This window comes from Zalophus californianus, chromosome 14 (assembly GCF_009762305.2).
Source record: "Zalophus californianus isolate mZalCal1 chromosome 14, mZalCal1.pri.v2, whole genome shotgun sequence".
NCBI classification, from domain to species: domain Eukaryota; kingdom Metazoa; phylum Chordata; class Mammalia; order Carnivora; family Otariidae; genus Zalophus; species Zalophus californianus.
The window spans coordinates 2,599,649-2,626,245 of NC_045608.1; the positions used below are offsets into that span (position 1 = coordinate 2,599,649).

The window sequence follows — 26,597 nt, forward strand, 5'->3', positions numbered from 1 at the left end:
AGAAAGGCAGGAGTTTTGTACATTTTTGCAAATTTGGTGAATGTCTGGGCTAATCAGTGGATTCTCATTACCACTGTGCATTCAATCTGCTGTGGTAACTTTTTTTTTTTTTTAAGATTTCATTTATCTGAGAGAGGGAGAGAGAGGGAGTGCACAAGCCTGGGGGGGGGGCAGGCAGAGGGAGAAGCAGTCTCTCCGCCGATCAGGGAGCCCGATGCGGGGCTCGGTCCCATGACCCTGAGATCATGACCTGAGATGAAGGCAGCTGCTTAACCCACCAGGTGCCCCTGATAACATCATTTTTATTGAAATATACATGGACTGTTTGACATCACCTATATGTCTAGTTGGAAAAGAGGCATATTTAATAGCTTTTCAGATCATTGTGTGTATATTTATTTTTAATACTACACCAAAACTTGTCATGTAGTGGCTTTTGAAACATTGGTTGCAATTTGAATCCTAGAACTTGAGTATCTTCCTTACCTCAGCCTGAATGTAGTGTGTCATCACAGATTTGTTATTTAGAAAATGTTGATTCACTAGTTGTGCAAGATTTCCCAATGTGGACCCATTCTGTTAATACAGTATCAAAAACCTACACTTTCCTTTAAATATCAGCATCAGTCTCATCAGAAAAAGCCTGTATGTATTGAAAACACTTTTGAAATCACAGTGGCAGATGACAGTTTTCCAGAATTACAGTTTTTGCTTGAAAACTGTAATTTTGTCATTGGTAACAAATACCGTGAGTTGTTTTTCTTAAAGTGGCAGACTCACTTTGCTCATTATCGAGAAGATGTTTGTCAGATACCCACCCTGAATAACCACGGTGCACTAGTCATTCTTGTAAGTGAAAATGGTGTTTTATAAGAAAAGGGGCCCGCCCAGCATGCAGTTCAAAGAATAGCACACATACATTCCTCCAGACAAGCACGATCACTCCGTGGCTAGTAGACATGGCATGTGGGCTTTGTCATGCAGAATATGAAAGAGACATGGTTTCAAGGACACATATTTAATAAAAATAGGCAATTTTTACTGCTATATCAAGGACATCCTTAAGTAAGATCAGCATTTCTCACAGTGCGAGTTGCAGTGAATAATAGAATGAATAGTACAGATGGCTTCATCCCCTCGATCCATGCTGAGGTGACACCGTGTTATCCACCACTGCACCATGAGGACAAAGGACAGCACAGGGAAAAATGTGAATAGCATCCTGGTGTTATTATGAAAATAGTTGTGACTTTACAGCATCTTTGATGGTGCTGGTGAATCCCGCAGGGGTTCACCAATGAAACTCCGGGAATCCTGGTTGTCAGCCACCAAGAACCCTCTTATAACTCGGTCCCCTAAGACCAGGGTCATTTTCCCAGAGCCACAGGGCTTGAGGGGTGATGGAAATGTTCTCTGGAGAAACAGAAGTGCATGATTTTCCCCCAAAGGTGTGAAAGTAAGTTGAGTGACAAAAACAGCAGATCCTCATGACAGTTGTCCCAAGAGGTTGTGGGTTCTTTTACCCACTGAGTTCTGGAGGAGGAGGAGAAGAAACGTCCTTGTCCCGGATGATTCAGCGACGGTCCTGCCGAAAGCACCAGGCTGTCTGGTCGCGTTCCTTTTCTTGGTTGGATCCTGTGACCACCTCACTGCCCTGGTGTTTGGTCGCAGCTGTCACGTGACCCATCAGGCAAATGCCTGCTTTTATTTTAATGAATTCCAGAAGTCAAGGAGACTTAGCTCCGAAGGCTGGCGCTGCTGCTGATGAGCATTTGTCTTCAGGCATTGTCATTCAGCTTCTCCTACCTGCAGGTTTCCTGTCTATGAAATAAGGCAGGTTGACAAGATAATCGCTAAAATTGATGCATACCCGATTCTCTGGGAGAAATCAGTGCCAATCCTGCCTTAGTATGGCCCAAATAACACTGATGTGTAAAAGCAGCCATTGTCCATCTTTAAAACTAGAGACCTGCTTCCCATCGGCCAAGGGTTTGAGTCTTTATTTGCTATCATTTTCTTTGACCCTCTATGCTGTCCCAGGTCAAGGACACTGTCCCAGGCCAAGGACACTGTCCCAAGCCAAGGACAGCCATGTCAGTATTGATGGCTGCCCTGGTTGGTTCCTGTAACGAGTGAATTGTGAAATAATTTGGTTCTTACCCTAAATACAAGACTGCAGTTCCGACAGGCATTCAAGTAAAGGTTTGATGTCTCTCTCCTTCTTTGACTGAAATCCTAGATCTTTTCCCAGTCAGGCTGTCCATCGGTCCTGAATTCATCCTGGAAGGAGAACTTTATTTGATCTTTGGTGCTGAGCGCAGGAGGAGGCTTTAGGTCTTTAGATTTTACAGAATGAACTATCTACCAGATAAGTAAATGTACCTTTTATAACCCTGTCGACAGGTTAGTTGCAATGCTCTGTTACGCTGACCACCTGCGGGTCTCTGTAGTGTAGGCTTCTCTCTTCCCCTTTCAAGAAGGGTCAGGGAAGAATGAATGAAGGAAGGATGGGGAAAGATATCCATGTACATCTTCATCCATGCACAGATACATGTACAACAGAAGGACTGTGGATCAAAAACACATAAAAGAACAAACAGGCTCCGTGCATTCTGGACCAGTGGAAATTTATGTCTGTGGGTAAGGTCTTGTAGACACACAATCTTAGTTGATCCTCAAGATAACCCGTACTTGGATTGAGTTTGTCCTTAGCATTTCCCATAGGAGGAAGCTGAGCACAGAGAGATTGTTAGGCTCCTTGTCCAAGGACGAAGAGCGGGGGTGCTGGATCTTGAGCTGGAATCAGGTCTTCCTTCTGCTAGGGTGGGATCTTCCTGCCGCTCGCTGCTGTTCCCGGAAATATGGAGGACGGGGGGCCTGCTCACTGTCCCCTCTTCTAATCTGTTCTCCGCTGTCTGCTTATCTGCCTATAAGTAATTTGTTTAATACCTTGATGGAAGTAGAGTTGCTTGCTGCTAGGCAGTGCCCTTCAAGCTGAGTAAATTGGCTTACAGCAGCATTTTCTTCCTCATTAAAAGTAGAATATGCCCCAAATCCATTAAATTCTAATATGGAAGAAATGGTAACGTCCATGACACCTTTCAAACATGTGATTTGGGAACTCAGGTATTACCTGGACATGGACTATGCAGTGAATAATCTATAAGAGATAACCCACCCTCAGAAGCATGGACCATTAAGCCACATGCTTGGGACTTTGGAGAAATCCTTGGTTAGTTGAAACCATTGAATTCATTAATAAATGTGTTATGTATTCTGTCCCAAAGTTTCAGTATTCCACGTTAAAAAATGCCAATAAATATATATGTATACACACACACACACACACACACACACACAAAAGCCATCAAAATAAAGTGGCATTTCTATTTGTGTAGAGAAATCCTCTTGTGCTCTGAATTAATTTACTTGGAAACTTATCACCTTCCTTCAGTTCAAGTGGATGGTATCTGAAAAGTCCAGCTCTAAACTCACAGTACAAATCGTTCATAAGCCGAGTCCCAACTGGTCTTCTGTTCTTTTGATAATTAAATTTAGTACTAAAACTTCCTGAGACTTATATTTTTAATACCTCGATTTGAGTGAGCGTTGTCCTAGTATCTGGACAGAATGCCTTTCTTTCTGAACTGTTAATTGGGCAGAGGACCTAGAGATAAACAAATTGATTTAATTTTAATCTGCTTTCATGGTGATGCATAATGATAACTGGTTTCTGTCTCATAGGGTTGAAAACCTCAGCCCTTAATAAGAGTTTGTGGGTATATTATGAGGCCTTACATAGCTCATGTTGTGCTAGACCGCTCTCCGTAAACGATTCTAACTCCAGCAGCATCTGAGGGACTCCCAGTTCTTGTCTGCTGCAGATTTTCAATCAGTGAAACTATTAGTGTGACATGAAGAAGCTCGGAGCCTTCTCCTGTGAAGAACAGTGCTGGTTCCATGCCTCGTGTGCCGTAAATGAGATTCGTTCTGGAGAAACTAGGGTTGCTCTCTGTTGCTATGTGAGAAGCCTGGACAGGAGAGTTCAAAGACTGGGCTTTCATGCGTGGGCGTGGTGAATGATCTTCACCTCCTGAGGTGCCCAGAGGTTGGTCGGATGAGTGGTTCAGAGTGTGGATCCTGAATTAAGGCTAGTAATGGTCTAGGTAGAGTCAGAATGGTAAGGTCATTAACTCTGAAAGCGGGACACAGTTTCTAGTTCTTCTCTGACCAGTTTTCTTCTACATCCCAGATGATATGTCATCTCCCGAGAGAGGCATTCTCTGAACCCCTCCACCCCAGTCTACTTTCTCATGGCTCCTTAGATTTCTTATTCCACTCACCACTGTCTGTCATCATATCATCTCTAATGTCTGTCTCCCTTTGCTGGCCCTTGGTACCACTCGCTAAAATCTACTCTGGGAAGAAGTGGGATGTTCTCACTTGGGCATGCTCCTACAGTTTTTCAGACTAAGGACAAATAAGTGAAAGTGATGTGCCACTCCCAGGTGGACACAAGGCCCAAGAAGAGACCAACATGGGAGTTTCCATCATTTCTTCTCCAAATGAGGTGTCTGTTAACACACCTGATGGTAGAGCCTCTGTTGGCTTTCCCTGAGGGAGACGTTGCTGCCCCTGGGTGGACATGTGCGGGAAGGACAAGTAAACCAGTGTTGTTTACTTTGTAGATGCCTTTGTTACTGCAGCGCATCATGCCCTGACCTGACTGACTCATTCCCACTCATGCCAGTATGAACTAGGACTCTTCTGTCCTCTGCTGTATCCCAACAATTAGCAAGTGCCTGGTACACAGAAGACACGCATTCAGTGTGTTTTTTATTGTTGTTTTTGTATTTTTGGTTTTTTTATTCAGTAAAACCTTGGCTCTCAGGTCTCGTCAATGGATGTTCAGACCCATTCTTGGAAATCTCCATAGTTCCACACTTGAGGAGTTTGCCCCTTGAGCTTCCATTGGCTTTGAGTGTTATGAGACTCTTCATATTGAACAGAAATAGATCTTCTCTGAACATTCCCACATTTTTCTGGCCCCTGTTCATTTACCATCCGCACTCCACTTCACATAATGGTTCTCATTTTACTTGAAGCCAGCATCTGTTTCCTACCTGTGTCTTATCTCACCAGCAGATTTTCAATATGAAAATTTTCTTGTATCTTTGGATTTTGTTTAGAATTACATGACAGAAAGCAATTGTATGCTTGTTCTTTCTACATTAAAAAATAATATTAAAGGAATTGAAGTCTTATAAGGTAGGCTCAATATCAAAGATTCTATCCAGTTGACTTTCTGGGGTGTATTCTAGCATAGAGCCCAAGGTAGAAGAGCTGACACCTAATAAACACTTTGGATTTAGAGAAGAAGAAGAATTCTGGGTTAAATTGTGACCTCTGCATGTTTAGGTGAAGTGGAAGGAGATTAAAACAGATTGCCCATCTCTTCTCTCAGGATTGATCTCGTGTAGCCTCTCAGATTCATAAAATATTACACATGCAGCGAACTCATATCCTTTGCACCTGTTGGGAAGAATAGTTGGTGTGTTCAGTTGTGTGTTGGCAGGTTAGGTTGTGATTTTTCATCTAGCAGAGTGTTAGTCCCCTTTTGGATTTCCGAGGGAAGTTTTGCATTGTGTTGGTCTTCAACTAGGGCACAAGGATGGCTGGTGTTATGGAAAACCATTCAAGGAGTATATAGACATGAATCGTTTTAAATAATCTGTTTGCTGAGTTCACTTCTTCCATATGTTCTCTTTCCTGAAATGGGTCTGCCCAAGAAAGCATCGAAGGTGGAGGTGTTTGGCCTCACATTTGCATTGCTCACCCATGTAGGACCATGGTGATGAATTGCCGGGAGTGTAAAATCTTATGGGCTGAGAGCCCTTTAGACAATCCAGTAATGTTGCTGTCTTTGAGAAAGCAAATTACTTTAATGACTACATAACAAATCCTTTTTTGGTAGCCACGTGATTTCTAGTTCTTTGCTCTCAAAAAAAAAAAAAAAAAAAAAAGGAGGAGGAGAACCTGGTCCCATTGTTAGATCTTTCAACATAAATGTCGATGACGGAGCCCATGTGATTTTTGTCCTGTGGGGAGTTCAAAGCATTGAGGTACAGCGCTGTAACAAAGTGCACTCCCTTCAGGGTTTCCAAAGACTCCATCTATAAAACAGAGATGTAGGGATTGAGCTGACACTGACCCTGTCTCATTCTTGCCATAAACAAAGGGCCAGCACAGATCCACCTACATATGCTCTAACTGGGGAAAGTGTCCCTGTGCTGGGATATCTGTTATCAAGTCTTGGTGATTGGCACTCCTTCTGTTTTCTTTTTTGCATTTCAGGGCGGGAGCCCATACCTCCATGTTCCCGACCTCCTTTTCCTGTATGGTTCTTGATTAGAGTCTGCCAAGGAGAGGCATGAGGATTTGGAAGGCAGAGAAGAATGCAGTGTTGTTCTGTGGATTCACAGAGATTGTTGAGGTCTCTAGCGGCTGGGGAGCTAGGGTCGGAAATCACCTACATTTGGATTACAGGCAGTAGAGACAGGTGGGAGGGGCTTCTCGACCCTCACTTCCAGCCTGCCAATGGTTTCTGTGTCCTCTTCTTATAAATTTCCTGCTGGACTCTGCTAGACTTGCTTCAGTGTTTCTGTCCAGATGGGACCCTACGAGAGGATCACCTTTCTCTGGTTCCATGCAGGAAGCTGTGGTCATGTGACTCGCTTTGACCAACATTTCTGTGGAGATGCACGGATGTCTCATGCTCTCTGTTCATGGGGTTGGGATATTCTAAAGCATCAGGCTGTGAGGACATCATCAGAATATGGGTTAGATCAGCCTGAATTCGGCCACATAGAATCCTAAGTCTGAACAAAAAAATAAATCTGCTGTTTTCAGCCAGTAAGAGTCAGGATTGCTTATTCTCTAGCATAACATAGAATAGAAGCCCATTCCTGTTATTAATCAGTGCACTTCTGATCCTTCCCTGTTTTATGTTGAATATTCTTTTTTTAAAAGTTATACTGTTCTTGCCTAAGTGGGTATTGAATACAGTTGTAATGACTCCCCATCTAGAATTAAAAAAAAAAAAAAACACATTTAGAGACTGATGGACAAAGAGAAAACATAAATTTGAATTTATATACATATTTTCATTGCAGGACATTATGACAGAGTGGTCAATAAAGGACTTTCAGACATAAAAAATGGAACACATTAAGGTAAAATTCTGTGAATGAAACAAAAGGAATATGCAAGCTAAAGGAGGGGAAAAAACAAATACCAAATTCAAGCTTGGGAAAGAAGAGGTTGTCTGCATATTTTTTTAAATGAATAATGGTAGGTATCAAATCACCATGGTATTTAGATTCCAGTGAATACTTTTAAAAGAATGATATAACAGTTTAATTTTTAAATGTCAATAGTTACAATATACTGAAAATCTCAACCTTTGCAGCTTAGGAGGGAAAATTTTAAATGTCAACTTTAAAATGTGCCTGGGGAAGCATAGAAATTATTCTAGAGCATTGCCATCCAATGAATTTCTCTGCAACGACAGAAATGCTGTCTACCTCTCCTGCATAATCCAGTAGTCCCTGTCTGCATGTGGCTCTCAAGTTCTTAAAATGTGGTCGTGCAACTGAAGAACTGAATTTATTTTCTCTTAACTATTCTAAATTTAAATAGATTCACATGATTGGGGACTGCCTTTTTGGACAGTACTTTTTTCGGAGTATATGCAAACAAGGCCGTTGGGTTATTGGGCCATCGGATGTAAGAAAGGTCAAAGTCAAATTTCAAAATAATTTCTGTTTGCTGCTTTCACAGAGGGTAACCTATCATAGTAGCATCTGTGGTCTTTCCTGAAATTTTAGCTGCCACTAAGACAAGCCTGTGCATCACTCCGGAACACTTTGGGAGATAGAGCCCCACCCTGTCGCCAGGGGAGACAGGAGAATCTGCGTGGTAAAGGGGGGTATGCTGGGATTAAGGCTGAGCTCATATGGTGGAGCAGACACTCAGGGACCTCTCAGCCCAGGGCTGATCCAGTTGCAGATGGCCAGGTGTGGGCAGGAGGGGCAGCCGAGACAGAAAGTGCCCCTTTTCCTCCCTTTCTGGTGCATGGACGAGTGAGGGGTGGGAGGGACCACTGTGGGGTGTTTACGTTAGAGGGTGAACATATCAGAAGACAGAGTGAACCTTTGTCCCATGACCCCGCACACCCTCTGGGCCTTTCAAAGGCAACATGGATATGCAATCAGGGGAGGCAGGGAGGGATGGGTAACTTCATGGGACGCCTTCTCAACTTCACCTTTGGGCACACGTCCTGTGTGTGAGTGACAGAAGACCAGTATTTTTGTGGTGAAGAATAGATAAAGCAGAATATGTCAATCACACATAACCCAGTTACCCAAGATGTGACTATCAGATTTTGACATACATGTCCAGCCTTCTCATGAATATCTATATTTTTACCTGCATTATGTACAGAGAGAAGCAGAACCCATTAACACGAGAGTGTCAGAAAATCCTTTCACTCAAATATGTATTGTAAACAAGTTTTTCCTTATCTTTACTTCCTGCTTTTCACTTGATTCAGGTCCTAGGAGAGACAAGAAGTGCATTAGCAGAGTTGTGCTAAGAACTTGGAAAAGTCTGGCCACTGGCAAATCATTGTAGCTACTGCCTTTCTCTGCTCATTAATTTGAAATATAAACAAAATAAGAACTACAAAATAGGTTTAAAAGATCCAACAACATCTATTCTGTCCCCAGATGATTATCTTTTTATAGATCAAACCCTTCAAAATAAAGGTCTTGTTCAAGCATGTGTGTCCTTCACAGGGCCTGACACTGCTTAGCAGACAACCCTGCTCTTCTCAGGCGTCCTTGAGGCCAAGAGGTCACCGCAGGGCAATGCTGTGCCTGCAGGCCCAAAGCGCCCAGCCCCTGTACACTTGTTCTTTGAAAGGTACAGCCTGAAGCCGACCTTCCTTTTCCTTCGGGCATTCTGAAATTCTAGTGCGTTCTGTGGGAGGTGATATACATTCCCGTGAAGGTATTCCCGGCCCCTCTGCAGCCGGCTCTGTATGGGGGGGGCTGCTGGGCTGCTGAGCACCAGTGGACAGTAGGGCTGCCTGAGATCTAAGTCATCAGCTTCTCTTTCCAAGTTGGAAAAGGAAGCACTCTGGTGGGTTTAGGGATGTGGAGCAGTTCCTATTATTGTTTTTGCTGACAGCCTACAAATTGGCAGGGTATTTGGTGTTTTGGAAGGACAGAGAGAGACGGGGCGCTGGAAGTGTTCAGCCATGGTGGGGCTGGAGGAGAGAATGAGTCAAGTGACTGGAGCCGTCTCAGCTAAAGGAGAAAGCAACAAAGGGAGTCAGGCTTCCAGCAACTCAGAAACATGGGCTTGGTGACTTGAGGCTCCGCTCTAACTGGAGTCCACATCACTGAGAAATTCTGGGGAGTAGGACTCAGGTCCCTTCTCCATCATACGTGTTCTAGCCTCCATGCTGCAGAGGGGCTGGTCTCTGGTCTTCTCTTCCCAGTAAAGGAGAATTACTTGCTGGGAAATACCAAGTGCAACAAATGAGAACATTTTCTAGGTCTCTCTTCAAGAAATGATGGTGAAGAGAAGGTAGTGATAGTTGGGCAGGGTATTGAGATTTTGGATTCAGAAAAGAGAGGGTTATTCAAAAAGCACGCATGGAGCTAGAAGGGAAACAGTTAATCACTAGAGAGGATGGACAGATGGTAGAGATAGCTAGGCAATGGACAGATAGTAAGGTAGATAACAGATCACAGATGATAGATGGATAGACAGACAGTTAATAGTGAGATGGACAGATAGAATTTCATATGGGAGAAAACAGTTACAATATTACTTTCCATTGCAAATTCAATCTTTCCATTGCCAATCTACATACGTTTAAATGGTTTGGTTGGAAGTTGTCAATGTAACCCATGGATGGGCCTTCCTGTGTCTTTGTTACTTTTTTTTCCAGACCTAGTTTATTTCATTCACTCTTAGGCCTGGACAGACACAATCTTTTCGTCTTGTGGGAGGGAATTTAGAGCAAGAGAGAAGGCTCACCAGTCTATGGCTGAGGACTTTCCCAGCAGAAGAGGACTAACCTGTATCTGTTCCCACATACGTCACTTCTGTCTTTGCTGGCAGTCTATTCTGTACCCCAACTAAAATATCAGAGGGCGAGTTCGCTTTGTTCTTTTGTGGCATGGGACAGCGATCAAACTATTGGAATCTGTGGTTACTGATGCAGGTGCAACTTCGGGCCCCTTGTGAATTCCAAAGACAAAAAGCAGGGATCCCAAACTCGATTGCCTTCAGGGGATAGGCAGGAAATAAAATTGAGTGAGTCGGTCCAGGTCAGGCATCAGAAAAGTGTTTGTGTTTGGAGAGGCACTAGGGGATGAAGAGGGAGCAGCGAGAACTGAAGAACACCTGTGCAGCCTCAGGGGAGGCTCAGCACGCAGATCCAGTATGACGGGGCCGTTTCAAGGCAAGCCCCAAATCTGGATTTTTAAAGGAAATGTCATAATTTTAAAATAATTGGTTCAGATGGTCAAAATGGAATAAAATATGCCAGACAAGAGGCTTGTAGGCTACCTTCAGCCCATGAGCCGCCACTGATGTCTTCGGACTGAGGGAGAGCCTCGTTTTCCCAAGGAGAACCAAGCCTCTAGTGAATAGCAGGACCGGTAGGCTGTGGTTTCCACTTTCATGTCAAAACATTGTTATTCTGCATTCTTTTGGTGCATTATAGACCACCCCACACTGAATGTTCTCAACAGAGACCATTTTCTTGTGTTGATGGGTTCTATGGGTCGGGAATCGGGAAGGGGCATATCTGGGGGGGGATGGATGTCTCTGCGCCGTGATGGTTGGGGTGTCAGCCAGGAAGGCTCAAAGGGGACAAGACCCTGATGTGGGACCCTCTGAAGGCCCACTCTGAACACGTCTAATGGCACATGCAGGCTGTCACCTGGAGCCTCAGCTGTATACTCGCCTCACTTCATGGTGGGGCGTCCTCACAGATGGCGGCCTCTGGCTCCTGGGTGGTGGAGCTGGGCTCCAAAACAAGCATCCTGCAAAGCCCACGGAGCTGATTTACCTCGTAGGACTTCACTCATAATCCCATAGCATCACTTCTCTTGTGGGTGTGAGCCTCCCTCCCGGATGGGAGGAGAGCCAAGGGCGCGTCCTAGCGAGAGCATGGGCAGGGGGGGAGCAGGCGTCAGGTACTGTCATGCTCGCCTTGGGGAAACACAACCTGCCATATCTGTCAAACACCAAGTGGACTGAGATGGTAAAAGGGGAGCGGAGTGGAGATTTCAGCCAGCCAATTAAAAGGCACAGCTGTCCCTTCTTATTTATCAAAGTGTCTGTCTTCTTCTCCCCTGGTTTTCTTCGTGGTTTACAGCCAGCTCAGCACTTAGCTTTCTGCCGGTGTCACTGTCGCTGACCGGGATGGCTGTGAAGTCCGTGCTTAACGCGGGGACAGGGGCACGGCAGGTGTGGGCGGAGGTGCCAGCTCACGGGTGTGCTGCTCAGTTATGCTTTTGTGCCCTCCAAGGGTCTGCAGTGGTGGCAAGGGACAACAGGGACACTCGGGGCTCAGGAGCATGGGGCCGCCTCTCATTCCATAGACCCCGTCTTGCTGTCCTGAAAGCCGAGCGAGGCAGCCCTCTCCCTCTGCTCCCAGGCTGTGCAGTCGAGTCTCTCTACCAGGGCTTTTTCAACATGAAAATGTCGGGAAGCCTATCAGTGTGGAAGAGCAATTGGTCTCATCAGAAAACTTCGCCAGTGCCGTAGGATCTGGACAGTGCTCTCTGTTCTACACAAAAGAGACATCTTTCTGCCCGCTGCCGGGTCCGTCTGTTTCTTACGTAGTCAGGGCTGAGTTAACACACATATTTCTCACTCAGGCTTTCAGTTCATGTGCCCGCAGCCCAGAGCCGCAGAGAGGGATTCTCTGAGTGGCAGCCTGGTCTCGGTCCCGCTGCATCCTTGATCCGCCGCCCCAGCCCTCGGTGTTTGAAACCACCTGGTTGATCCGCTGATGCCCTTGCTCTGGTCTGTCCGCCGTCGGGGCCGGCATGATGGAGCAGCATCCCCTGATGGTGCAGGGGAGAGACCTCACAGCAAAGCATGCTTTAACTCTTGCAGCTTCAGCCGCTTGTGGGAACTGTCCCTGCAGGTCGCGTTGAGGAGCGCACCCGACTTCAGAGGGGGTGGAGGAGCGGGTCCCCACGGGTACCTGGAGAGGAGCTGGGAGCGCCCAGGCAGCTGCCGCAGTGGGCAGGTGAGCGTACGGTGTCCCGTGGGCCCCTTTCCTTTACGTGGCCACCGGTCCAGCCGGCTGAGCTCAGGAAATGTCCCATCTTTGTAAGCTCTTTTCAGTCTCGGTTTTCTCATCTGTACCATGCGAGCCGAAGTGGCGGTGTCTAGGTGAGGGGAGAGCCGTAGGGCCGAAGGACTGAAACGTGCTCTTCTGAGCCCTGTGAACAGGCGCTTCCAGCAGCCGGAGCGAGGGAACAGACCCCTGTTTGGGTTCTCACATCCGCAGTGGGGTTCTCTTGTCCCCAGAGAGGCCGTCAGCCTGAAAGCCACAGATTTCATGGGATGAGCGAGACAAGACTCTTGTGACGATCTTATCTCCCCACACTCTTGCTTTTTAGCTTCTCTGATGGTTAAATGAATAGATTTTGTTACACTCCAGGGGAAGGGAGCACACACATGGGAGGTAGGAAGACCAGGTCCCACATCTGTGGTCATGGGTGCAGACGAGGGGGACTGTGGGAAGGAGAAAGGGAGGGAGATGGTGGGAACGAGGGAGCTGTGTGCCTCAGTTTCCCCTAGTGGGGCAGCAACCTGGATGAGGGAGGGAAGAATCTTCTGGAAAGATCAGCCGGAACTCCGAGGCCAGAAAGACCTGCAGTAGTCAGTCGGGTTTGGGTTCTGAAGCAGGTTGCCCCACGCATTGGGTACACAATGACTAAATCTTCCGGGTTTGGTGAGACTAGGTCTGAGTGTCTATCAGACTCCATGGGGATCGTGTGGAGGTATCTGTGTGCCACGCCCCCATGTGCCCTGCAGGGCACAGGGAAGGCAGCTGCACGCGGGCTTGTCCAGTTTGCCGACAGACACCCTTCAGGGACAGAAAAACTGCAGTAGAACAGTGAGTCAGAGTAAGGCTCCCGGAGCCAGCTTCAACCATTCATTAGCTGTGTGACCTTGGGGAAAATACTTAACTTCTCTGTGCCTCACTCTCTTCACCAGAAGTTGGGATAAAGCTTGTCTCCACCACAGCCCCTGCACAGCTGTCCTAGGTTTTAGGTGAGACCCTCCCGTGATGCATTGATTTTTCACTCCAAAGCACATTGTGAGAAGTGCAGGCTCACCGATCCTAAGGGATGAACCACCGTGGTGTTGTGGGATCGCGCGGCAGGCAGGGGGATCGTGCGCTTGAGGGCGCGGGTCATGTGGGAGCTTTGTCCTTCCTGCCCATTGTTGTTGTGAACCGAAAGCTCTGAAAACCAGAGCTTTATTAATTTTTAAAAAGGGATATTTAAACATTACTGTTTTCAGGAACGACGCATGTACCCACCTGCTGGCCCGACAATTTCTGGTCGGTTTCCGATCAGAGGATGTTGTGTAAACAAATTTTAACTGGCCATCATGTGCGGGTAAACTACACTAATTGAAGTCTGCCCACTGGAGCTTGCAGAGAGCCTCCTGTGATGACCTGTGCGGGGGGCTGAATTCTGTCCCCACACTTGTGTCCCTGTGCCTGTGCACAGGACTTTCCTCAGAGGTAGAGTCTTTGCAGACACAGTCCCTCTGGTACGCTGTCGAGCACTGAAAAATGTGTTCAAAGAGTAGATCTCGTGATAAGTGTTCTTTTCACAGTAAAAAAAAAGTAAAAAATAAAAGTGGAAAAAAAATAAAACCTAAACACACAATGATGAAAACAAAATTCAAAGCTGGGATGGTGGGAAATTGTTGGCTCTCGCTTCGGGCATGAGTGTGTCCAAAATCCAGAAACAGCAAAATTAAAACCCCCAGACCAATAAAATAGCCTTTAGTAAGAGTTTATCGCTCACGTAAGAAGTTTTCGCACTGGGTGCTTTCAAGTTGGACACTGATGTGAAGCTCGGGGACATGCCATCAGAGGGTGGCTTATTGGGTGAAACGGGGAGGCTGTTCTAACCTTTCCAAGGATGGTTATCACAGTGGGGTTTCCAGACGGCAGGGGATTGGTTAAAACCACTTTTAGGAAGATTTCTTAAGTTTCTTTGATGATTACCAGGGGCACTGGAAAGAAATAACCCAAGTTTCACCTAAGTTCATGAAATAAGCTGGATTTAGGGTTGCTCACATGGCTTACTGGATTTATTCACTTGGGGGGTATCTTCAAGCTTGGTCTCTATTTTATTTTAGTTTAAATGTTGGATTCAGGGCTCACATACCAGCAAGGATCCATTTCTTCCCTCCCGGTTCTTTCTTCCCATGAGTTCACGTCTTGCTAGGTCTCTTCAGAGTGCACTGGCTGAAGCCCTTTGTCTTCCCAAGCCTCACCTTGGATCAGGGATGAGGACCTGGGATACTTTTCTGGTGGCTCCTGGGAAATTCCCAAGCCCACCGATCCGATTGGACCCAATCACTGTGACCAGAAGGAAGAAGAGTGCCGATGGTCTGTAGGTCACCTCATCTGTTTCCAGGACCCAAGGCTGTCGCCAACGAAGTAGCATACTTTCAAGGTAAAGTGCACATCCCTGTAAGCAGGTCATTGTTCTGAAGGATGTTGTGTGTGAACAGCCAGGGTAGTGTTCGGATTCAGAAGGCACCTGCTCCCAGGGACAGTACACTTGCCTGTTGTCTTTCGGGGAGAGGGCTTCTGCTCTGGGCTACCACCCCATCATTGCCTGCTAGGTGTTCCTTTTAGCTTCAGAGAGGGGTGTTTGAAGGGCACACTGTTCTCTTTCTCTTTCTTTTCTTTCTTTTTTTTTTTTTTGCAAACCAATCTATCTTTGAGAATGTCCTAACAGAAGATGACTTTTGTTGAAATAGCCATCAAATACCCCTGAAAAATGAAAGAGAATAGGAAGGAAATAGCCCTACCAGATATTAAAACACATCATAAGCTATTATGTTTAAAACATTTGGGTGCTGCCTCAGAAGAAGGCAGACAGATCAATAAAAGCAAATGCAGAGGCTAAAAATAAGCCTAAGGAGCAGACGAATTTAGTATAGATCAAAGATGGCATTTTAAATCAACGGGGTACTGGGTGAATCTTTTAATAAATAGTGCTGATGAAGCCCGTATGGGGAGGAATAAAGCCAGATCCCTCTTCCACTCACTTCTCACATGAAAATAAATTCCATCTGGATCAAGGGATTAATATTCTTATGAATCAATTTCCTAATAAACAATAAAAATAAGACCAACAAAAGGATAGAGATGGACAAAGGATGTGAACAGACATTTGATGAAAAAGGTTATTCAAATATAAGCCTATGAAAACCGTGTTCAATGCCCCTCAGACTTAATGAATTATTATTTTTATTTGTCAGATCCACAACAATCAAAAAGGCAGGAAAAAAGGCACATGAAGACACTCTCAGTGAATGTGTAAATTGCTGGAATCTCTTTGAATGGCAATTCAGCGCGTCCTATTGAAATTGATCACGGGCATCTTTTCTGACTTGGCCCTTCCTCTTTGGGACATGTACGCTGTAGACATGCTTGTGTGTGTATGCAGAGCTCTGTGGATGTGCAACTTCTCTGATGCGCTGATTGTGGTAGCTAAGATTGGAAACCACCTAAGTGTCCGCCAGAAGGGCACTGGTCAGTGAGACGTTCGGGACACATGCATGATGGATTCATCTGTGGCTGTGAATCAGCGGTGCAGTGCGTCTCTCAGTGTTGATACTGATGTACCCACTAGATGTATATTTTAAATACATATGTAGTGTATAAAAGTGTGTACGGTACTGCCATTGGTGTTTTTAAAAAATCGACCTATCTACATATATTGATCTCCCTGAAAATGTACATTAAGTTGGGTCGAAGCGAGGGGAGGGAAGTCTTCAGTGAGAGAAACTTCGTATCCCCTATTGTAACATTTAGATATTTATGTCATGCCTGTATTATTTCTTTAGTGAAAAAAATGTTAATTAAAAATTAAAAAGACAAAACAAAACCCAAAAGACATCCAGAAAGTGTGAGTTTGTTGCCCAGAGCTCTGGTTTTGACTTAGAATGTTTCCTTTAATTAAAGAAGTATATTTAAGCAATTCCTCTAAAACACTAGTAACCTCGAGGACGGGAGAAAACAGCAATCCTGCTGCTCTGTTATGTGCTGTCGTGAAATTAGAGGGTTGGCTCTCAGCAGACAGTAAGATTAGGTCTCATCCCAAAGCCTGGGAGCCACGCGCAGCCCAGCACCAGGGCGTGCTGGTGCCCTGGGAACGGAGCCGAGTTCATAAACACTAGTCATGGGGGACGAAGGTCACCCGACTTGCTTTTCTGCAAATACAAGTCCTGCTTGCTCTCTGAGGCCCCGCAGAACTTTGTGTTCTCATCTTCTGACTCCTGTTGGAGTGCAAGGGTTGTGTTTTATTTTGCTTTGCCCCCCCCCCCCCCCGCGAGGGCTTTGATTAGTGATTATTTATGGACAAGATAGAGAGTAAAATTCAGAATAGTCAGGTGTCCAAGTTTCTGTGTCAAGATGTATGTGATGATGATGACAGTGATGGATGAAGTCTGTTTTTTACGGGACACTCTTTGAAGGACTTGGCACGAGGTTATCTCTGAGAGTCTGTTACATTCAACAAAAAATAGGGCTTTTTTCCTGTCCGTCTGCTGGTTCGTCGGATGATCTACGATGGGAGAATCAGTAATACGCAGAATGAGTGAGGCCGTGCCCTCGATCTCCGCATGTGGGCAGCACAGAGAGTGCGGGCATTTATTGCTTGAGTATCAGAGGCCAATAATATGACCATCTTTCTGGATATGGTGATGAGCTGTCTTCTCTTGCCCCCCATCCAGCAGAGCCATCACTGGGGAGCTGTGTCGAGGGATGCTGTCTCCATCAAGGCTTTGTTTCTCCAAATGGGAATTACTGGTTTGCATGGGGTTGTAATCATCCTGGTGAATCCATAGACACTGGGCTCACATAATAAGCCATGGAACATTTAAACAGCACCCTTCACAGTTGGGTGGCAGGCTGTTTTCAGTAGGAACAAGGTGAGATTCCCTCCCCACTCAACGTGCTGGGCAAAAACCAATCCAATTGAGAAGACATCCGTATATGCATACATACTTTCCTTCTGCCTGCCCACTGGGTTTAATTGCTGGCTTTACCATGGGGCAGGTATGTTGATAATAACCTAAATCTTTCTAGGGTAGCCACTCCTATGCTGGGCTCTCTATCCCCTTCTCTTGCCTTTTTTATCCTTTATAGAACTTACCAACATGAAACGTGTGTGTGTGTTCTGTCTTTCTTGTTGGAGTGTGAGTTCTGTGTCTACAGGAAACGTATTTTGCTCATATTTGCATTTCCAGTCCTGTGAATATCACCTGGAAAGTCAAACTGTGTTTGATGAATAAATCAATGAACGAATAAACATAGTTTGGTTTACTCGTAGTGTTATTCATTACCTGCTTCGGTCCTGTATATAGTCACGTATTTATAAAACTTTTTTGGGGTGGGGGGTGGGGGGCAGGATCACTCCCTCCAGAGCTTGCGACAGTTGGCATCCACACTCATCATGCTCGCATGGGTCCATCTGCTGGGCAGTCCTGTTTCTACTGATCGCTTGTCTCTTTGAACTTGTGTCTGCAGGAAAGACTGGCCTTTGCACCCTCCTCACGAACAGAGTCAGAAGGAAAACCAGGCACTTGGAAGGAGTAAACATTGTGTGCAGGAAGCACTCATCTCCAAGATGCTTTTAAAAAGTCATTCAGCCTCTGTCTGGGTTGGCAGAGAAAACCCATTGGCCAGGTTTATCAGGATGGCAAGTGCTGACTCACTGAGGTCCCAGGATAAATCGGAGGTCCTCAGAGCCAGCAGCCTGCCTGCCTGGCTGGAGACCGACATCCCATGTTGCTTACCTTTTGGGCCAAGATGTAATGCTCAGCTGTTTTGGCTTCCCTCGTCACTGGGTTCTCCTGAGTTGGTAGGTGGCCAGCCTGGTGCCTGCTTTAAGTTATTTTATTTGTCCTTGGAGCTAGTCAAGAGACCAGGATGATCTGGTGAATAAAGCAGCATATTTAATATAATTAAGGCTGCTTCATACAGTTGTGCAGGTTGTACACTGCTCAACTCTAGGAAGCCCCACTTCACATCATTATCTGTATGAATGATGCTTCCTGGGATTGGTCAGTGCCCAAGTTGTGTGTCCATGTAGCAGTCCTGGGTGTGAGTCTATCTGTATAAATCTGTAGATTGGGTGTGAATACAGCAGTACATAGGTGGATGATGACTAAAATATTGTTGGTTTAGATTCAACGAGATGGAAGTTCAGGTGATTTTTACTTTCTTCCCCATATCTTTGTGTAGTACTCATTGTTTCCCTACAGGGAATATCCATCTACTTAGGACAAAAATGATAAAGTCGCCATCATTGTGAGTTGTATGTGGGGGGTGGGGAGGTTGCAGATGTGGGCGCGTTTCCGTGCGTGAGTGCCTCCGTCCCACCCTGGACGTAGCGGGGCGCTCTCAAATGGCTCCTTGATTCACTCATGCACTCCGCAGAGGCGTGACTTCCTGAGTCCCAGCTAACCGAGGTCATACACTGGTGACCTTGGGCTGTTTCCAGACCTCGCATATTTCCTCTAGCCAGGTCGATGTTTTCAAAACTTGGGATCTTACATAAAAGTGTGGATCTCTGGCCTCTCTTCAGGATTGCAAAGATTTGGCAACACCAGGCCTACAGCCGGAAGTGAGGGCTCTGTCCTGCATTTGAGGTCTGTGCTCCCAGCCTGAGCTGCCGACCCCTTGTTGAGTTGGTACTTTCTAGTGGGTGACAGAGCCCCGCAGCCATGGGGCCTTGGGATGTCCAATTACTAAACCATTTACTGAGAGCTGTTCACCCCTCCACCCGGCAATGGGTCCCAGCCTCCCCGGGGCCACACCCCCCATGCTTCCTCTGCTCACACTTCTCCCCCTGGGGGTCTTGGAGATGCCCCTTTCTCTTGGGGGCAGGAGTCTCTCCTAGAATGTCCCACACAGGGTGGTCCTTTGGTCCTGGTGCCTTACTGACAGTGTGACATCAAAAATGGTTTGCCGTGAAGTCGGTGGTCTTCATTCTAAATTTAACAGCTACCCAAGAAATGGCCACGTGAAAACAGATTCCCTCCTCCCCCTGAAGCTGTGAGCCCCAGAACCGGTGGGAGAGTTTCAGCATCTTGTCAATACCCATCCACCTGCCTCCTTGTAACATGACCTCTGCTCACCGCGTTTCCTCGTCCTGCACTCGGAAATCAGTTTGAGTGGGACCTTCTCATGTATGTTCACCCCGAGGGGTGTGCAGAGTGATTCGCTGAGACGATGGAGAATCAGGACTTCTCAGCACGTTTCTCCTAATCTCATCATTTTAATGCATCCTTTCGTGTATGTTTTATTAGTATATTTACATTGCAGTAGTCCAAGCACAAAATTGATAAATAAACATGCCCATATTAAGGGAGAATGCCAACAAATAATTTACTGGTGTGAGTGCATGATAATAAGCAAGAATTGGAACCTGCTGTTTTACAGGATTTAGATTTTATGTAGGATCAGCTTTTCTGTAGCGCTGCTGCGTATACCGGGGTCGTCCCGAAGCCACGGCAGAGACTAAGCCAAGGACCTTCCAGGGATAGAAGGAGGGGCCCAGTGTCACCGGAGCCACAGAGAATGGCTGATAGCATTGTCAAGAATCACATGAATGTTGTTGGCTGGGGCAGGGCCAGGACGTGGGGAGAGGGTCAAAGCGGCTTAGCTCTGACAATAAATGAACTGTTCTGGGTCGTGGGGCACGCGGACTCGGTGGGATGGGACGTTGTTGTAAACGGTTCCCGGTCACGCAGCAATTAGACGCAGCGCATGATTGTGAGCTGTGGCAGGAAGCCTACTGTGTGTGAGGATACAGAGCCCGCTTTATTCTTTCCACGGTGAATGAGAGAAAAGGAGCAAATGGCACGAGGAAAATTTTTGGTAAAAAGCTTTGCTTTGACCCAGAGGGGTTTTCGTTGGGCTTTGAACCAGTGGGGAAACATAGGTTTCTATCCTTTAATGGGGAAGGGTTCTGGTCACCAAATCGACAACTCTTGTAAGCATGCTGTGTCCTTCTGTCACCCCAAATAGGAGACACCGGGTGTGGGAGTAGCAAAATCAAGTGTGAATGGCGGTCAGCACCCGGGTTCCTAGCTGGTTCGGTAATGTTATTGGATGCTGTGCTTGGAACACATATATACACACATGTTTGTATGTGTATGTGTGTGTACATATGTGTATATGGGTATATAGTTGACCCTTGCACAACACGGGAGTTAGGGGTGTCAACTCGCTGCACAGTCCAAAATTTGAGTCTTAACTCCGACTCCCCAGAACGTAACTCCTATAGCAGCCCACTGTTGATGGGGAGCCTTACCAATAACATACACTGTTGATCAGCGCGTACTTCATATGTTCCATGTATTATATATTGTATCGTTGCAAAAGGGAAGCTAGAGAAAGTAAAATGTTACTAAGAAAACCATAAAGAAGAGGAGATACATTTATGGTCCTTGCTGTATTTATTGAGAAAACCCCCTGCATAAGTGGATGTGTGCAGTTCAAACCCATGTTATTCAAGGGTCAACTGTGTATATGTGGGTATGTATAGGTGTGAGTGTGTGTATAGTTTTGTGTGCGTATACCATAGCTCTGCTATGTTTTAAAAACACAAGATGCCCTTAACCCAAGCAGGTTTTACTTGTATCCACCCCCATGCATGTGCCCACCAGGGGAGAAATGATGGCTGTTTTCCCTGTCACTACGGTAGGTATATTTTCAAGTATAAGTATGCAACAGAGTGTCTTTGGAAATGAAGCGCTGTGTTTATCCCTGTGTAATGAAGCTGTCAGGGTTACCTGTATGGATGGAACCACAAGTAGGTTATAAAACCTCCTTTAATGAATGTACGTAACTCAGTTGTTATAAACGAAGGCAGGAATTAGCACTAGGTTCAAACCCAGTGAAGCCAAACTGCACATGTCCTACGAATTATCTTAATGGTTCCCAAACACCGCGACTTAGGGCAAGGTTAGTGTGTAAAAATGACTAGCCCGATGACAAACCTTGTTCAGTATACACCGTAGATAATGCGTTCGAGGAATAACCACCCGGTTTCCTGTGTGTGTTCGCACTTGATAGAAGCCATTCAGGGATACCTCTTGAGCAAGGAGCCGTCCTTCCATTCAGGACATCTGCAACATGCCCTAGGACTGTGTCTTCTCTTATGAAAACATACTGGGCCAATGTAAAGCAACCTCCTAGTGTCCTGCACTGTTTCAGAAAGAACGTCCCCTTCAAAATAATGTTATTAATTACAGCGTCCTACAGCAGTAGGATCACTAGGAACAAATACTGGGTACTTCATAGGTTACATAAGCAACCACGTTCTTTCCTGAGAACTTGAAAACGATTCACAGAAGAAGCATTATCTGAGCTCCACATGACCTACTTGTGAATACAATTTAAGAAAAATACGAGCTCATTCTGTATCAGAAAAGTCTTATGTGCTGATATCTCCTATAGAATGAAAAGATCACCAAATCCAGAATGATGACCTATTTATTTAAAGCAAATTTGATGCAATAAAATTCCAGCATACCATAATTAGGACAGCCCTTAGAATTCATCTCGATATAATAGCATCTGTCCTCAGTGAATTGAACTTTTTTTCGGCCACCACATCCTGGTTGCCTGCTATTTAATTGAGTTGCTGCAAGGCAGAAATCATAGTTTATTCACCTTTATGTTTCACCAGAGTATCCCGAAAATGAGACGGCTTTCTGGCCTGTGCATTCAATTCCTAATTTATAAATAGCTGCTTTCAAAGTGTTGGCCTGTACGATGATTATTTAAAACACAAAACATGTAATTTTTTTTTCCTGCAGAAAGAATGTTATCCATTGAAGCTCACCTCCTAAAACTTCCAGCTTTAGCATCGTGAGGGCCCCACGGTGATTCCCCTTCTCTTTGTAGAACAGTCAAATCAGGTTGTGTGTCGGGGTTCCCCGGGCCACTCTCCAGTTTGCTGACTTGCTAGGAGGACTCAGGACGTGGCATGGGGTCCTAATCATAGGGGTGATTTGTTACAGCAAAGGACACAAAGCAAATTCAACAAAGGGAAAAGACGCATGGGGCGAAGACTGGGGGAAATAGGAACAGGCTTCCAGAACCTTCTCCTGGGGGAGTCATGCGGGACGCCACTGGTTCCTCAGCGATGACTTGTGGCCTCACGTGTGAGTCTCGCCCACCCGGGAAGCTCAGCTGAGCCTAGAAGCCCAGGGTTTTCACTGGGGGCTGGTCACCAGGCCCCTCTGCCCGGCATGCACCGTGATTCCAGACTCCAGTGGGTGTCGGGCATAAGCCCCATTGTTTGTACAAACTGTTTGCGTATGGTGAGCCCCTCTTCTCAGGGAACGGTGGGGACCTCCCCCCATAAGCCCAGAGCTTGGATGCCAGCCAGGAGCCTCCTTGCCAGTGGGGCTTTCTGGAATACCAACCCCAGACCTGCTTCTGGGTCTTCTACACAATGTACTTTGAAGTTGTTTCTGGGGGAGGTCATGTTTTTGGGGTTAGGGGCGGGCATGTCCCTCTCTGCCCTCTTCCCGCCCTGCTTGTCTCTGAGTGTGCAGGATGGTTCAGAGGCGGAGGGTCGGCGTCTGTGGCCGGGGCTCCGTGTCCATGTGTGCATAGCAGATGGACCTCTGGAGGGCCCCCCCACCCGACGGTCTTCTCCCCAGTCGCCTGCTCGCCCCCACGGCTCTTGCTGGAAGGTTCCTTGTGTGCTTCCCAAGGGACGAGGAGGAGAAAACCCGTCAGGAACATGACTCTCAAACATGAGGCCAGTTTGCACATCAGACGGTGTGCGATGCATTGCATTTTGTATTGTACACTTGCCGTTCTGTATGTTTGTCACTTGAAACTTCTGAGAGCAAATCAGGGCTCTGCTGTGATAGACCCTTCCTCACTCACCAGCTTCTCGGGAAGGAACGAGGCCCCTCGTATCTTGGCAAGGAGCCTCCGGGCATATCACGGTCCCCCTGCCTTGGACGATGAGGAAGGAGTGAATGAATGGGCGTGTGTGTGCCGGACAGCACACGCGCCTCGGCAAATCTGTCTGTGTAAAGTCCGAGTGGGTGTTCGATCTCCAGACAGGCGCTGACCAGTGATGGGTAGCGGGGAATGTGAGTGGGATCGGGGTAAGCGGCCTCCGTGCCAGATGGGTGTGTGTCAGGCCAAGGGAAGCAGCGGGCACGGTTTGGGCTGCGAGGTGGTTCGGGGCCGGGTGACACCAGGGTCACCGCTCCGTGGAAGCTCTGACCCCGCAGGACCTGTGTGACACTTCAAAGCGTTGCAGCTGTAACGCCCGGGAAGCGCACCTGGTGTGTGGGGCACAGTGGCTCAGCAGCCGCCAGGACCCAGATGCTCAGGGCAGGGGAGAGGGTGGGGCTGTGTGGTGGGAGGGGCGCGGGCAGGGGGCGGGCGGGGCGCGAGCGGGGGGGGGGGGGCGCGAGCGGGCGGGGCGCGAGCGGGCGGGGGGCGAGCGGGCGGGGGGCGCGAGCGGGGGCGGGCGGGGCGCGAGCGGGAGGGGCGTGGGCGGAGCCGGACCCCTGTGTTCAAACCCCAGCTCCTGTGCTCCCGGGGCCCCTTGTTAGGCCCTGAGCACACCTGAGGGAAGCAGGTAGTCCAGGTGAGGCTTCCCTCAGTGCCTGGTGCAGAGGGGAGGGTCCCTCTGCAGAGGTGAGCGCGGTGTCAATACTAACTTCATTCGTGCGATTTTAATTCATTTCCTTCTCCTGTTTAGTTATCATAGTCTGGGGGTTTTCAAGAAAGTCATTGTTTAAAAAAGAACCCAGAAACCGAAGCCACCCATGAGCGCAGCTGTATTTCTTAACGCCCACAGACTGCCCGTGCACCGTTTCTAGCCCCTCTGCTAAAGGTGGGAATGATTGGGGACAGTTAGGACAGATGGATTTTGAGGTGCTGGCAAATATGTGATTAAATCCTGTTTAGCGTGAGCTGACACCTGCCGGGCAGCCGTGTGCAGGTGTGTTCTCCGTGCTCCCAGAACCCGCGGGACCTCGCGCTCCCCAGCGCGGTCTGAGCTGTGCACTCGCTGTCTCCTTACAGGGCCAAGGTGCAGAAGGGCGTGAGCGTCGTGGGGGTGAGAGCCAGCAGCCCTTCCATTTGGGAGGTCACGGAGGGCAAGGACCACAGTGGCAAGTACGCACCTGCTGTCATCGTTTGTCAGAAGAAATCCGCTGGCTCGGAAACCAGGTGAGTCCCATGGCGTCCGGCATCTCCAGACTCGCTGGGACGGGGAGCTCCTTCCCGCATGTGCTGACATCCCGTTCTCACTGTGATTTGCATGTGGTGCCTGTTTTCTGTATAACTCGTGCTTCCCAGGAAGATGGATGGCTCCGACCTCCTCCACAGTTGAGCATAGCCGCGGGGCACCTGCAAGGACCCTGCGTGCAGGTGGGATTTATCTGCAGATGGTCCTGCAGTGCATCATGGCCTCCTCCCTGTGGGTCTGGACATCTCTGATATGATGACCTGTCCCTCAAGTGTTACAACAGCGCTGTGTGTATCTGGGCACACGTGGGGTGCAGTCCCCATTTGCCACGTAGACGTATGTGATTGTTTGTGCACACGCACTTTCTGATGAACGGCAGGCTGTCTGCTGTGGAATGATGGGCCATTGTGAATCACTCTAGAGACAAATTAAAACTTGAATCTGTGTCTGATACCCACCAAATTAGAAACCCTTAACTCACAGCTGGGCAGAGAGACTTGGAAACTCAGTGGTTCCTGATTTATTCCTGTTTTTCTGAAACCTCATTTGTGGCTCTGGAGAATTCTTAGTCTGGTCACATATTTTTACTACTTTCAGGCTGGTTTGTTTTCGCTCTGTATATTATGGAAAACTGAAAAAATAACAAGCATATGAATCCCAGGTATGTAACATGTTACTTCTGGTGTCAGATTATTAAACTTCATAGCTCAGTGTTGGGAAAAAAACGTTTGTTTTCCATTTACTTATTCTAATATCGAGAACATGAATCTCATCTGATGGCTATGATACATTTTTTTGGTTCATTATCAGGGAGCATTTGATGCCAGTTTGGGGACAGTTTGACTTGGGATCCCTTCTGTGTTCCTTTGCTTATTACACTGGTGCTCCAGGATTCAGGTCGTCAACTCTCAAGCTCTCGCTTGGGTTCTTCCTTTTATGACCAGTGTTCTAAGAGTCTTTCTTGAAGATTTGCTTGTAGAGCAAATGAGAGGAAAAGGAAGAAATTCGGATCTAGAGTTCTGCCCTAACTGTCTATGTAGTAACAGAACGGCACACTGATACACATAACGAACTTACACATATCCACACATCCAAATATGCCTGTGCCAGTCCTGTGATTTGGTAAGTAGAGGTAAAAAACCTTAGTAAAGATTTCTTTTGTGTTGTGAAGTTAGCAAAAATGAGGAAGGAAGGATGGATGGATGTATGGATAGATACATGATAGGTAGTTAGGCAGTTAGGTAGGCAGGCAGGTATTCTTTACCAGAAGAGGAGAGGAATTTGGGAGGAAGGATCTCAACCAGTCTGTTTTGTTTTCTGCTTGCTTTCTTGCATTTTCTCTGTGGGTTATTATTAATAGTAGTGGTTGTAGTATTTTCTATGAAATGTGAAGAGATTCGGACCATTTTAAACTTTTTTTTTTGCTTTTGAATTTCTGGCTAAGAATTAGTTCAGTTTGTCCTGGGGCCTGGAGGAGAAGTAAGGAAACTTTCTGAAGGTGCCTCATCCCCACTAAGGTGTAAGCTGCTTTTCCTGGGTCAAGCAAAGGCCTTGAACACGCCTTTAAGTGGGACAGAAACTCAGCGTCTGCAGAACACATGGAAACATACCAACGTATGGGGCTTGCCACTTTTTTTAAATTTCTGTCAGTGTCTTCTTTCAGAAGCAAGTGCCCCAAATGGAATACCAAGTTATTCCTTCAAAATCCTGATATCATAATGCCATCGCCTGTGGAGAACATGCCTTATCCCTTTGTAGATTCTGACGTCCGTTCTGTTTCCTACTGTGGGTCCGGATGATGTGAAAAAAGGCACACATGCACACGTAGACATACATACTTATGTGTGTCTGTGTAAGTAATACGTGATATATGATATACAGTATATTATATATGTCTATATGCACCACGTGTTTGTATCCGTAATGAGATACATGTATCTATGTAGCAGGACTCTCTAGAACACATACACAATACACGGAAGATATAGGTGTTTAAGCACGTGCACT

The 26,597-nt window shown here is 46.7% G+C and overlaps 1 protein-coding gene across 2 annotated transcripts in view; it reads left to right on the forward strand.

Annotated features, from left to right (window-relative positions):
• Positions 1-26,597, forward strand: part of TMEM132D (transmembrane protein 132D) — a 557,603-nt gene that overhangs the window by 233,655 nt on the left and 297,351 nt on the right. For both annotated transcript variants that reach the window (XM_027576431.2, XM_035723861.1), the window contains exon 3: positions 24,425-24,571. In XM_027576431.2, the coding sequence (XP_027432232.2) occupies positions 24,425-24,571 (147 nt within the window). The remainder of the gene's footprint in view (positions 1-24,424; positions 24,572-26,597) is intronic.